The following is a 12,174-nucleotide window of genomic DNA, read 5'->3' as shown; positions in this document are numbered from 1 at the left end:
AAAACTCCTTTCGCTGGATTCCCGATATCAATCGCAGCACGCACAAAACTCCCTCAAGGAAGCAACTGTAAATACGCCAACGATCACCTATCGGCAAAGCTTGACAGGCACTTACGAAATTCACCATTGTCCGCATCCGTGTAAAATACGGTTTCGTTTTCTTGCATATCTTCTAAATGTCCTGGTTAAAAATTCGACAGCATAGTTTCTCTATCCGTTGGAGATGCTAAACGCCCCCTTGATAGCAACTCCAACATGCTGATGCATAGAGCCTAGATGCACTGCACTACAAAAAACATAAAGGAAGCTTCTACTCCTGAGAGTGCTTAAGGTCAAAATTGGAGAATGTACCTAATTATGAAACGGAATAAAAAAGGAGACAGAAAATTAATCTATGGGTATATTATTCAGATCAATCAAAACATCTACTACTACTAAACACGTAATGGGTACGAATTATATTCAAGCGAAACCCATCATAAGTCCAGACCTAAACCAGGCCGAAGTAAAATATTTTGTTGAGGATGCTGGGGTTCACACCCACTTGGTGACGGACCGGACCACTTGGGAAGCAACTAACTTTACTTTTTTGTAGTCCACGGACTCCTCTTTTTTGAGTTAAACACCCAAGTTTTCAAAAAAGAATGAGAAAGTTGACTGACGGTTTAAGTGGAGCAATTACCATCCGTCGTTACTTTCGGTCACGCTGCTCCCAGGGCAGAAGTGAGGCAGCGTCTGATGAGTTGCTTCTGCCCTGGATGAAACCGCCAGTCAACTTTTTCGTTGTTTTTTTTTAGAAAACTTGGGTGTTTAACTCAAAAAAGAGGAGTCCGTGGACTACAAAAGAGGAAGTAAGTTGCTTCCCAAGTGATCCGTCCACCACCAAGTGGGTGCGGACTCAGGACCCCCAGCATTGATAACCAAATGAATGAAATTACTACGCAGTAAAAATTCTATACTGGTAATAGCGTTACTCCTTTATCAAATGATTATAAATTATTCAACACACAAACTGAAAATATAAGAAAATCGTCCCAATAAAAACGAGAATTATGTTATCAATCCTAATCCCAGCTACTTTTCCCCCCTGAGTCAAATCAGGATAATAATCTCGGACGTGCGCAATGCTGACCACATTGCCTCCTACAGAGTACTGTAATCCTGTAGTGTGCCGTTACGGTCTTGAATAAAGTGCTCTAACACACTTCAAGGCCTTGGTCAAATACGGATTGTTGCGCCAACGATTATCATTATGGTTTATTAACTGCCTTGTGTAAGCAAGAAGAATTTTACAACTGATGGGACAGAATTTTCAATGGGTATCCATCTAATGACAGCAAAGTCTTAATGGACTTTTCCAGCAGCAAGGATTTAGTCGTAAGCTTCACCTGCATCGTCCCTCAGAAATCACATACATAAAATAATGGACACACTTTTAATCGAATCGACCATGTTCTCGTCCCCGTCTACCTCGGATATATTAGATATCAGGGCAATATAAGTTGCGAACTATAACTCTCACTGCTAACTTATTTAACCACGGACAATTTACCAAAAACAACATATCAGTAGGAAACAGAGCGCTAAACTTAATATGCAGCCCATCTTAGAAGCTGAAAGAAGTTGCGGCCAAAGTAGTAAACATTCTGAACCAGTTATTTTCTTTGGAACAGGAGCCCCGGAAGCCTCGGTGAGTTCCGGCTTGCTTATGATAGAATTCTTCTTCTTTTTCTTCAGCCTTGGTCCCGTTCACAAGCGGGGTCGGCTCGGTTGCTTATGATAGAATTGATAGTAATCATTTGTATAAAATAATGATAGAGCTAGAAATTCCACCAAAACTAGACCGTTTAGCAGAAGCCGCGATTAACAACAATGACAAGTCAAAATACGAACTGAACTGACACAAAGCTCCTAAAAAAGTAAAAACTTAGGGAAGGAGTAGTCTCGTCCGCACTCTCTTTAGCATTGGGCTTGGATACATCGTTAGGAAGATGACTTGAGTTGGTAAAGAGGTATGATAATGGCTAAACCTCGCAATTGGTGGCTTTAGTAAATATTCTTCTTAAATCGATACTTAGTACGAAGGAGGTGTTCCAGAAGTTAGGCTTAGCAATAAATGAGATGGGACTCACTGTTACCATCGAAAGAGGTTGACCAGCAGTTCGAGCTCGGGTTGTTTCTCCAGCATGGGAGTTGATCAAACGCTACACTTGTTGAGTCTTTGCAACTGTCGTTGATTCAGGAAATATTAATTTATTTTTATTCACTCCGGATCACGTCGTTGTTACCAATGTTTTTATAGCGTGAAAAAGGGTTCTTTGATGCTTTAATTAATTGCATTGTATGGCATTCGCAACCGCACTGGTCAAACGGGAAGAATAAAGATAGGAGGCTACAACTTTGAGACCGTTGATAATTTCTCCTATTTAGGGACGAAAATCGCAACCGATAACAGCTACAATGATGAAATCCGCGCACAGTTGTTGGCAGCCAACAGAACCTATTTCAGCTTACAAAAACTGTTCCGCTCGAAACGTCTCACCATACAGTCAAACCTCGTACTGTACAAAATAATGAGCTTGCCAGTTCTCATGTATTCTTCGGAGACTTGAGTTCTTAACAAGAAAAATTGCGAACTCTTGGCCGCGTTCGACAGAAGAATCCCCCGAAGAATTTTTGGCCCCCTACATGAGGATGCACGATTCCGTAGCCTACATAACGACGAAATCTATGAGCGATACCATGACCGTCAGGTTGTGAATAAAATCCGGCTCAATGGGTCACGGTGGGCGGGTCACTTAATCCGTATAGATGAGGATAACCCAGCCCAGAAAGTCTATAAGGGCAATATCTATGTTAGGAAAAGAAGACGAAGCAGACCCTGCCTGAGATGGAGCGATGGCGTGGGTCAGGACGCCAGACAGCTTTTAGGGATATCGAATTGTTGGACCTCGGCGCAAAACCGGGATGTCTGGAATTCCCTATTAAGGCAGGCCTAGACCGGATACCGGTTGTTGCACCGTTGATGATGATGATGATGATACTCCCACTGATTAATGATAGATTATCATTGTATATTTATTTCAGTTAAGGGCCCTCCGAGATATTCCACTACCATATTTCAATTTCAAATAAAGAAGTTGCGATAGAACTTTGACTTCTTTTTGAAAAGGATACAAAATGAAGCCAAAGGACCAAGTTGCCGGCGATTTTGATGGTATTTCACAGTATTATTTTTCAGACAAGGCGTTTGACCATGTGCCACACTAATTCATGTGATATGCTTTACGTCATCTAGCACCAGAAGAACTAATGCGCTGGATTGAAATGCTCTAATCCGAAAAGTATATTTCAAAATATGGCGGGTGTATCAAAACCACTTCGTCTCTGTTGGCGTTCATCAAGGAAGCGGTCACTCACCACTTCTCTTTGTTCTTGTTATGGACACTGTCATACAGAACAGCCAACGTCCAGCGCTATATACACTGTTTTATGCAGATGATGTTTTTCTACTGTCTAATAGCAAAGATGATCTTGAACATCTTATCCCAAAATAGAATGACCGCCTCATGTAGCACGGTCTCAGATTGAATCTGAATAAAACAGCATTTTTGTCGACCGATCTCCAAGAAACAGGCATTCTCACTGTCGGTGGCAGTGACCTGCCCAAAACTGAGTGATTTAAATATCTCGGGTCAATGCTATCAGTCAATGAAAAATCCATTATAAAATTGCAGGAAACATTAGCGCAACCTGGATGAAGTGTGATCGACGTCCGCCCTGTCGCCCTCTCTAAGTGTTAGCCGAGCTTAATATGCTGGATGAGGATTTGAAACCCTCGCGACTGCATCCAGATCAGGCCTCCGACAGAAAAAAATGGCGCAACCGATCACGACAAGCCGACCCCGCTTGTGAACGTGACAAAGCCTAAAGAAAAAGAAAGAATCGTTGTAGAGATTGCGAAAACCTACTCTACTCTACTCCTTTTTAGGAAAGACGCAAAAACCTCCTTTGAAATGATTGGATCTTATTGCAAGGCGATCATATTACGGAAGCTTACTCAAGAATATTGCGGATGCAGGAGTTATGGCAGACAATCGAGGAACGGATGTCGGTGAACTGGTAAGAGGAACGAAAGACAAAGCCAGTTCGGCCGAATACGCACAAGAACTGTAACCAAAGTTCTGAGTTTATTGAAAAATAGGGGCACGATCGGCGGGATCGAATGCTTTGGAGAAGGCACAATAATTAAAAATGAAAATAATCAAAAGAAAAAAAGGATCTTCCTTTTTGACTACATTTGAACTAGTACTGCATTTCGGGGATCAGTTGATCCCTTCCAAATAAACACCGAGGAAGCGAACAACTGCTTCTCTCGTGCTTTTCCTTCACAATGAAGTTTTCCAAGAAGCTAAAAGTTAATCAATTTCGTATTCCGTAAGAATTTAAGAGAAACAGGAAAACGTCATAGCGGTGGAGAGTTTGTAGTCGGAATAATAATTTTAAGGAGTAATACCAGACTACTTTCATCCATCTGGAAAAGTGGCGTTGGAAAAACTTTTGTTAAAAATGATAGAAAAGGGCACAGTTTTTAAAGAAGCTTAGGGAACTCATCGAGAGCAATACAGCGACATTGACGCTGCCGATAAGTTTGACAATGAAAGTTTTCAAAGGACGAATGGATGAGCTGTACTGGAGGAATAAGCCGAAGAAATAGGAGCAAAAACTGAGGGAAACTGATCACAGAAAAACTTGCGTACTGATTAACGAGAATTAAATCCAGTGAACGTAATATTATGATAGCAACAGGTGAAGCGGGCAAGGAACGAGTAGTGCGAATGTGGGATCAAGTGCTTTAGTGAGTCTTGCACCATTGATTGAAATTTTTGTCGATCCAGGTAAGACTTAGAAGTTAGCCGGATCTTCGATATTTTTTGGACGACGGAATTTCTTTCAAGAACGCAGAAGGAACTTCAAGAGAGTTCAATTTGGGCAACTTGCGTCGAGGTTCTATGCTGGATCGATTCAACTGAAAATCAATTTGAAAAAATGGAGGGTTGGCAATAATTTTGAAATAAGCTAAACCACAAAAATAAAAGGACGTGATTTTTAGAGATAATTTTAAGAATCAAATGCAGGATGTAATTGTCATTACCTCCCAGATAAATCAATCAAGAGCAGCGTTATAAAATTCAACATTAACCGGAGCTTTCCGAAGTACTTTGCTGATGTCTTTTCAAACTCTACCCAATAGGAAGGATCCATGCACCTAAAGAAAGGTGGAGACTGGGAACTTGGCCTTTTTCAACAGAATTGATAACTCAAATAAAGACATATTTATCCAAAATGTCTACGCATCTGTATCTATGGGGACGTGAAATGGAAGAGAGATTCTGGCCAAAAGTTTCTAAATAGCGAATTGCCGGAAGGAATGCAAGCACCTTTCCTAGTCAATGCGACTCAAAATGAGCTCGGTTCATCCTGTACAAAAAAATTGTGCCCAGGAGCAATTCTCCAGAGCGTAAATGACGACAGTTCTGGAAATATGAAGCCGTCATGAACTGCTTGCAATGAGAAGGACGATACACCGATTTCTGTCTATTGCAAACCCCTGTCTGGGTGGGTAAAGGCAACTCCACAAAAAACAGATCCAATTGACACAAAACACCAGAAATCAAGCTCCAACCATGAAGGAATGCTTTCCCAGCTCATTTGCTCAATTAGTCAAATATTTTCCTTTGAATTCGTTTCATTTCCCATTTTCAACGCTTGAAGATCCCTCGCAGGCTCCCTCACCTGCCAGATCCCAGCGCCGAGCCAAGAAAAACAAAATCCCCAACTTCGAACACGATCGAGTAGTTCACGCACAGCCAAATGGAAGCAAATCCGCTTCACAAGACGCCAATCACGACCACGTCGGATCTGGGAAGGTTTCTGTCTTTCCAGCGGTGACACCTGCTCGAATTGAAGTCGTTTGTTTTGCGCCGCAGCCACCGCTCGCCCGTCGCCTGCTAATTACTCCGCTCAGAACCTTTCCCATCCACGCAACGAAAAGCCAACCCAAGAACCCTTTTCGTGTCTGTCGAGGGCATGAATTTGGGGCGATCCCGGCAGCAATTGATGTGCCATTTTCAAGACGGTCTTCGAGCAGAAGAGCCACTCGAAAATCCAATTCGCCATCGAAATCTGGCCTGAATCGTGACGCGACGGCGGCGACGACCAACCGAAAGGCGATCGCAGTGCATGGAATGCTAGCCTGTCCCTTTCCTTCCACTCGCCCACATGTCGCAATCTCTCGCTCGCTCACTTCTTAAGGTGATTGGGGAAAAGTGGTTGCTGTTTTTTGCCGAGAACCGGACAAGGCCCGGGCGAATGGCGAGGCAACCTGAAACCCATAAATCTAAGCTAAATCCACAAACCTTCAGCGCCGCCGAGTAATCCAAATGCAGTGAGGGTAAATCCAAGGAGCGCGAGCTTAATCCAAGTATCCGACTTTGGGGATTGGCTGGTCGACAACCGCATGTTCGCACTGTGATCCTTAATCCTTTTCACTGTCACATTTAGCACACATTTATCTCGAGTATTTTGCGCCGCCAGAATTCCTCAATTAATCACAGGGGGACGCGGTTCCGCGACGTCCACTCCAAGGAGTTGTTCAGACGAGGAGCTTTCAAGGAAACTTGCAGGGCTCAGCCGCAAAGACCACTTGGCCGCCTTCGCGATCGCGGCGAAAGGTCGCCCGTCGCCGTTCACTCTGCGTGCGCAGGTTCTTCGCTACTCGAAACCACTTGTTCGCGTTGGAGCCCGGAAGGAATTCTTCAGCACGTCCTTTTCAGGGGGAGCGGAGTCAGGCTCGCTCGCAGGTCACACAGCAGCCGACAGAACCGTCGCAAACCAACCACCACTTTTCGCGTTTTTCTACTGTCGCTCAACTGACTAAACCAAACTGAATGCACTTCTTAGCCCGTGGACGACGAGGACGTGTGATGGCCGCGGATCGCCATTTAGCCGTGATTTTCGTGGTCGAAACGTTCTCGTACACACATTCCCGACACGTTAACGGACTCGCGCACTCTCCAGCAATCCACTCGAATTGTTTTTAACCGATTCTGCTGCAAGTTTCTGTTCAAAATTTTGAATCCTTCGCTCGCGGACCACTGGCGCATGCGTTAGCATTCGCGTCTCGAATCACTTTGTTCGGGCCCGTGTCCGTGTCGCTGGCGCGGCTGGCGTGTGTTGGTGCCGTGAACTCACCACTTTGTTTTCGTACGTACGCGGCGACGGGCTGGATGCGTGAGTGTGGGTCTGAGCGCCAGATCAAAATGGCCGTCCATTGAACCGAAGATCCGACTCAATATGGCGGATGTGACCCATGTAGGCAGTCGGCCGAGGTCGGAACGAGTTCGTTACCTGAGTTAAACCAGTCGCGCATTCTCGCACACAACGATCGGCGTGTGCGGACGGCAAACGTGCGGATGCATTGAGTGGTGTGCGCGGCCACTGATTGCACCTTTCGGACTCGGATAGGAAAACAGCCAAGAACGGAGCGAAAGGAAATAGCGCAACGGTGCGAGCGGGCGAGGCGCGCGAGATGGCGCTGATCTCAAGGGTCAAGCAACGAATGCACTCCGTAGTGCTGCCAGCTAGCCAGATCAATGCCGAGGTGAACTTCTGGATATTACACACCACAATAATCCGAGCTTATCAACCGACAAGTGGACATATTTTCCGATAATTTTCTGAAGAACTGGAACAGGAAACTAAAAGAGCCTCCCACGGGACTGCGTTACCAAAATATAATCCATGAAAAAAACCTAAAATGTAATAAATCTTTTTCGAACTTCCTTCACTTTCTTTAATATGGATTTATATGTTGTTAAATTCCTTTCCTCAGCGAACGTTTTGAAATTCTAAACAGTTTTATTTATTTACTCTACCCCGTTGATGTCTCCACTAAAGGAACCTCCTTTACTGTTCGATATCACTCTGAAACTAACTGCGTGTGTTCATTGAAACATAAAATGTCGCCTCGGTGCATGCTGATTACGCCGTTGGTTATCGTCAGTAAATGCAAATCATGGATGCATATTTACAATTTTTTATATAAAGTCATACTTGATGGACAATGGGTTGGCTAGTCTTTTTCTTCTGTAATATTTTGTTGGAATCGGACTAGAGGTTTATTGTGAAGGTGTTAACCCCACTTGTGGCTTTGAAGAAAACGTCTATTTTTTGAAGTATTTGAGAATACGCCCTTAAAATTTCAAACCGATCCGAATAAAATTGACTGAGATATGATCGTTGAAAGAGAAGAATCCGTACTATAAGCGCCTAAACTTTAAACGCGTTTTTCTACATATGACATGTTTGAAACCGGTAACCAAAATGATTGGGAATCTACTAAGCCAATTTTTTTGAAATTTGTTAGCACTGATGAAGGCAACAAGTGATTCCCGAAATATCGGCATTTGCAAAATAAAATTCTCCACTAGCGAATAGAAAAAACAAGTTTTATTATTTCAAATTGGCAATGTAATGTTTGACTTTTCGATTTTTTTTCAATTATAAAAATGTATAGCCTTAAAACAACTCCTTTTTTTAGTGAGAAAGGAGAATCATTAACTTTGATTGTCCGTCATTTTGTGGAAAAAAGTATATTTTTTGAGAATTGTGGGGTCCTAAGTCTGCATCAACTTATTGCCGAACCGGACCACGCTGCTCCCAGGGCAGAGATGAGGCAGCGTCTGACGATTTGTCTCTGCCCTGGTAAGAAACCGTAAAGCCGTTATTGCCTGACATTTTTTTTAAAGCATATTTGTTTAAATCCTTTGATTAAAAAGCCTTATTTAAGTAAATATATTGACATTTTTTGGCTCAGATAACTCAATTCACTACAATTTTGGTCACCGGAAAACATAAAAATAAAAATACATTTCTTTTGAAAAAATTAGTGAAAATTACCTTTTTTGCACAGTAAGTGGAGATAACGCTTTAAATTAGAGCAAATATTTCGGCAAAAACTTATAACGAATGTTTGATAAAGATCCACCTACCTAGCTTAAAAGTAAATTCCGTTTAAATAAAGGATTAACACAGGGATAGTGAAAAATTTAAACATTTTTAAGAATCTTTTCTATCTATTAATAGTCAAGGAATTATATTAGAAATTGCAGAGTTTATAATCACTTTTTTATTGCAAATGTAAATGTAAATCTTTCGGCCTTCTTACTACATAGCAAATAAGAAAAAGTTATAAAATCTCAAATTTAAAAAGCAGTCCACATTCAAGACAGAAATAAGCTGGTCAATTTCTTTTTTTTAGGTAAGATTTTCAACATGCGGTTAATACTAAGGTTTTCAATGTATCACGATGCGGAAGTAATAGTTCTCGGTATCTTAGACTGTGCTCTTTGAAGAATTTCGATGTTGGTTATGCGAGCAGAGCTCCAAAGTTGTGCGCGGTAGGTCCAGGTTGGCTTTATCGCACCTTTGCATACGAGTGCTTAGAATTCTGGTAGTTAAAGGGTAGTATAGGTCCAAAGGCCAAAACTTGGATTGGTATCAACCGCTGAATCATTACCAAAAGTTTTGACAAAGAATCCTATCTCTACCTCTACTTGGGGATCGCTGGGAATTTTTTCTAAACAAAAAACGATTACCTACCTTGTCATGATGAGAGAGCTCACTAAACATCAGAAGAATAAAATAAAATAATAATAATAATAATAATCGTTGGCGCAACAATCCATATTGGATCAGGGCCTTGAAGTGTATTAGAGCACTTCATTCAAGACCGTAACGGTACACTAGGAGACAATGTGGTCAGCATTGCGCTCGCCCGAGATTATTACCCTGATTTGACTCAGGTACTCATTCACAGCTGAGTCGACTGGTATCCGACGTCAAATCACGATGCAAATTCCACTGCCACCAGTGAGATTTGAACCGCGACCTTCCGTATGACAGCCTAGTGCTCTAACCACTGAGCTATCCGGACAAAAGAATAAAATAAAAACAAATTAAATTTCAATCATGATGATCCACCTCTGAGTGAAGGGGCAAATTTGAGCTAATCGATGAAGAAGCGGCGTCTAGACTCAGATTCTCCACTTATCCAAGCGGAAACAAATTCAACTGGGACCTAGTCCTTAACAGAATCAAAGCTGGCTCCTTCTGTCAGCACTTCTGACTCCGGGTATCAGTTGCTACTGAAGTCTTACCCAGTAAGCGCCTGTTTTCGGGAAGAAAACAGTCACCGGCCATACCGCCTTCTGGCAAAACAATTACTCGGGACAAATCGCGTTCGAGCAAACATCCGGGTTGTGCCAACGTTGAGTGTAAAGGGGCGTCCGAGGCACCTGCGGTTAAGGGCGAACTGAAGTGGCAGCGGTCCTCCGACGATTCCAATTCTCCGGTCTAATGAGCAGCAATAGGAGTCAGCCAGCACTGCAAGTCTTCATTTGCAGCTAAGACTACGAGGCTGATGGATGGGCCTTGCATAAAGACACCAATCCATCCAGTTACGATACCGAGCAGTGCAAACAGCATTGGAGAAAACTCCTTCTAATTGTAAGAACTGCATCGTCGCAAGGCATTACGCTTTGTATATCGTAAAATATTACGGCTAAACTTTTCCGACGAAATTTTTCATCTGAAGCGTAGGTGAGGTACCATGTTTTTTTAAATAAATTTCTATTATTATAAAGCAGCTACTGCACTTATCAGTCATTGAATCAATAGCTGGAAAATATACTTCGTACAAGAACCATGAGTTGTTAGTGAGGAAGTCAGGCGATTAAATTTCTCATATGCTAATGGAAGTGATAGACCTCGCTCTTGCGTGGTGGTTTCGAGATGCCTCCAGGTTATCTTGGTTAACGACCTATGTTATGGTGATACCACAATAGCCAAACTAACTATAAAAAATCAGCAGAGAGATAAGAAAATTCTCTTGCGCTCTACTTATTTCCCCCTTAAATTCTGTCTCATTCGTAACGTGGCAAATATTGAGTTGATCTACTGTTAATCAGTTCGAGCCTTCACACGGTGGAGTGGAGAAAGATCCACATATTGCTCAGACAGATGTCTATTGAGGCAGGATGTCTTGGTGGCTACCCACAAGGAGGAGTTCTCTTTCCTCTGCTATGGGCTCCTGGTAATGGCCACCTTGCTATGATTTCTGGAGGAGACAAAGTTTTCGCACAAGTGGCGATCTAGTCGTAATAATTATCGGCAAGTTTGTGGTATGTGATCGCTTGAATCTAATTCTACATGTAATCCCCAGTTGGTGCCACCTGCTCTGGTGCTGTTGGATTGCGATAGGTAAGACCTGTTGACCTTCACCAAAACGGATTCATTAGATGCATATATCCATAATAAAACCTATTTTGATGTATGTATGTAGCGTCCGAGAGTAAATTTTGCTAACAGCCGGAAGCTGATGACGCAGATTCAAAGGCTATCTACCCCCTATTTGTTTGGAGCTGTAATGGAAAGCAGCTAACGACGAATATATATACTTGATACCATTGGCGCGTAGAAAGGCGGCAAATCATACTGTCATGCGCCTATCTGGAAATTTCTTGGCAAACATCAGGTGGCTGTACGGATCATATGGTTTCCAGGTAGGCTTTTGAGAAGACATACGCCTAACAAAAAAGAACGTCTGTCCAACACCGTCTTTTTTGTCGAGCATCAGGTCGCTGGGGAGTCGTAGGTTCTCGTCATAGATCGCAAGATTGTGAACTGAGCGAAATACTTCCATACGTAAATTGGCCAGAATATATGACCTTGATCCCTTTTCGGAGATTTCGTGGTAGATAGAGGAAAATGGGCCTAAGATATAGAACTCCTTGTATTTGGAGTCTGACTACAGGCTCTAAAGAACTACGTCATCCTTCTAGGCCGCAGCGGATGCCGCTGGGATGTTGATATCTGAAATCTGTGGCAAAACGTCGACAACTAAGTTGTCTTTATCGGACACATGATGAATGCTCGAAGTAAATTGGCTTATAAAAATAGAAATAGGCAAAAGTAAGAGTCTTATGGTCCGTGAACAAGGTGAACGATTTGACATCAAGGAAATATCGGAATGCTACAGACATATAGAGTAGCCGACGAGAGGGAGTAGTACTGGTTCCCTGAACGAGCTCCTTGGAAGGAGTTCGATTCCAC

At 42.6% G+C, this 12,174-nt stretch overlaps 1 protein-coding gene across 1 annotated transcript in view; it reads right to left on the bottom strand.

Annotated features, from left to right (window-relative positions):
* LOC119656529 (neurogenic locus Notch protein) overlaps nucleotides 1–7,304 on the bottom strand; it is a 122,293-nt gene extending 114,989 nt beyond the window's left edge. The window contains exon 1 of the mRNA XM_038062874.1: nucleotides 6,420–7,304. Within this exon, the coding sequence (XP_037918802.1) occupies nucleotides 6,420–6,522 (103 nt within the window). The 5' untranslated portion in view covers nucleotides 6,523–7,304. The remainder of the gene's footprint in view (nucleotides 1–6,419) is intronic.
* Between the last annotated feature and the right edge of the window lie 4,870 nt (nucleotides 7,305–12,174).

The sequence above is a fragment of the Hermetia illucens genome, chromosome 5, assembly GCF_905115235.1.
Source record: "Hermetia illucens chromosome 5, iHerIll2.2.curated.20191125, whole genome shotgun sequence".
Lineage (NCBI taxonomy): Eukaryota > Metazoa > Arthropoda > Insecta > Diptera > Stratiomyidae > Hermetia > Hermetia illucens.
The sequence above is the reverse complement of the archived record's forward strand: the minus strand, read 5'-3'. Positions and strand labels throughout refer to the sequence as shown.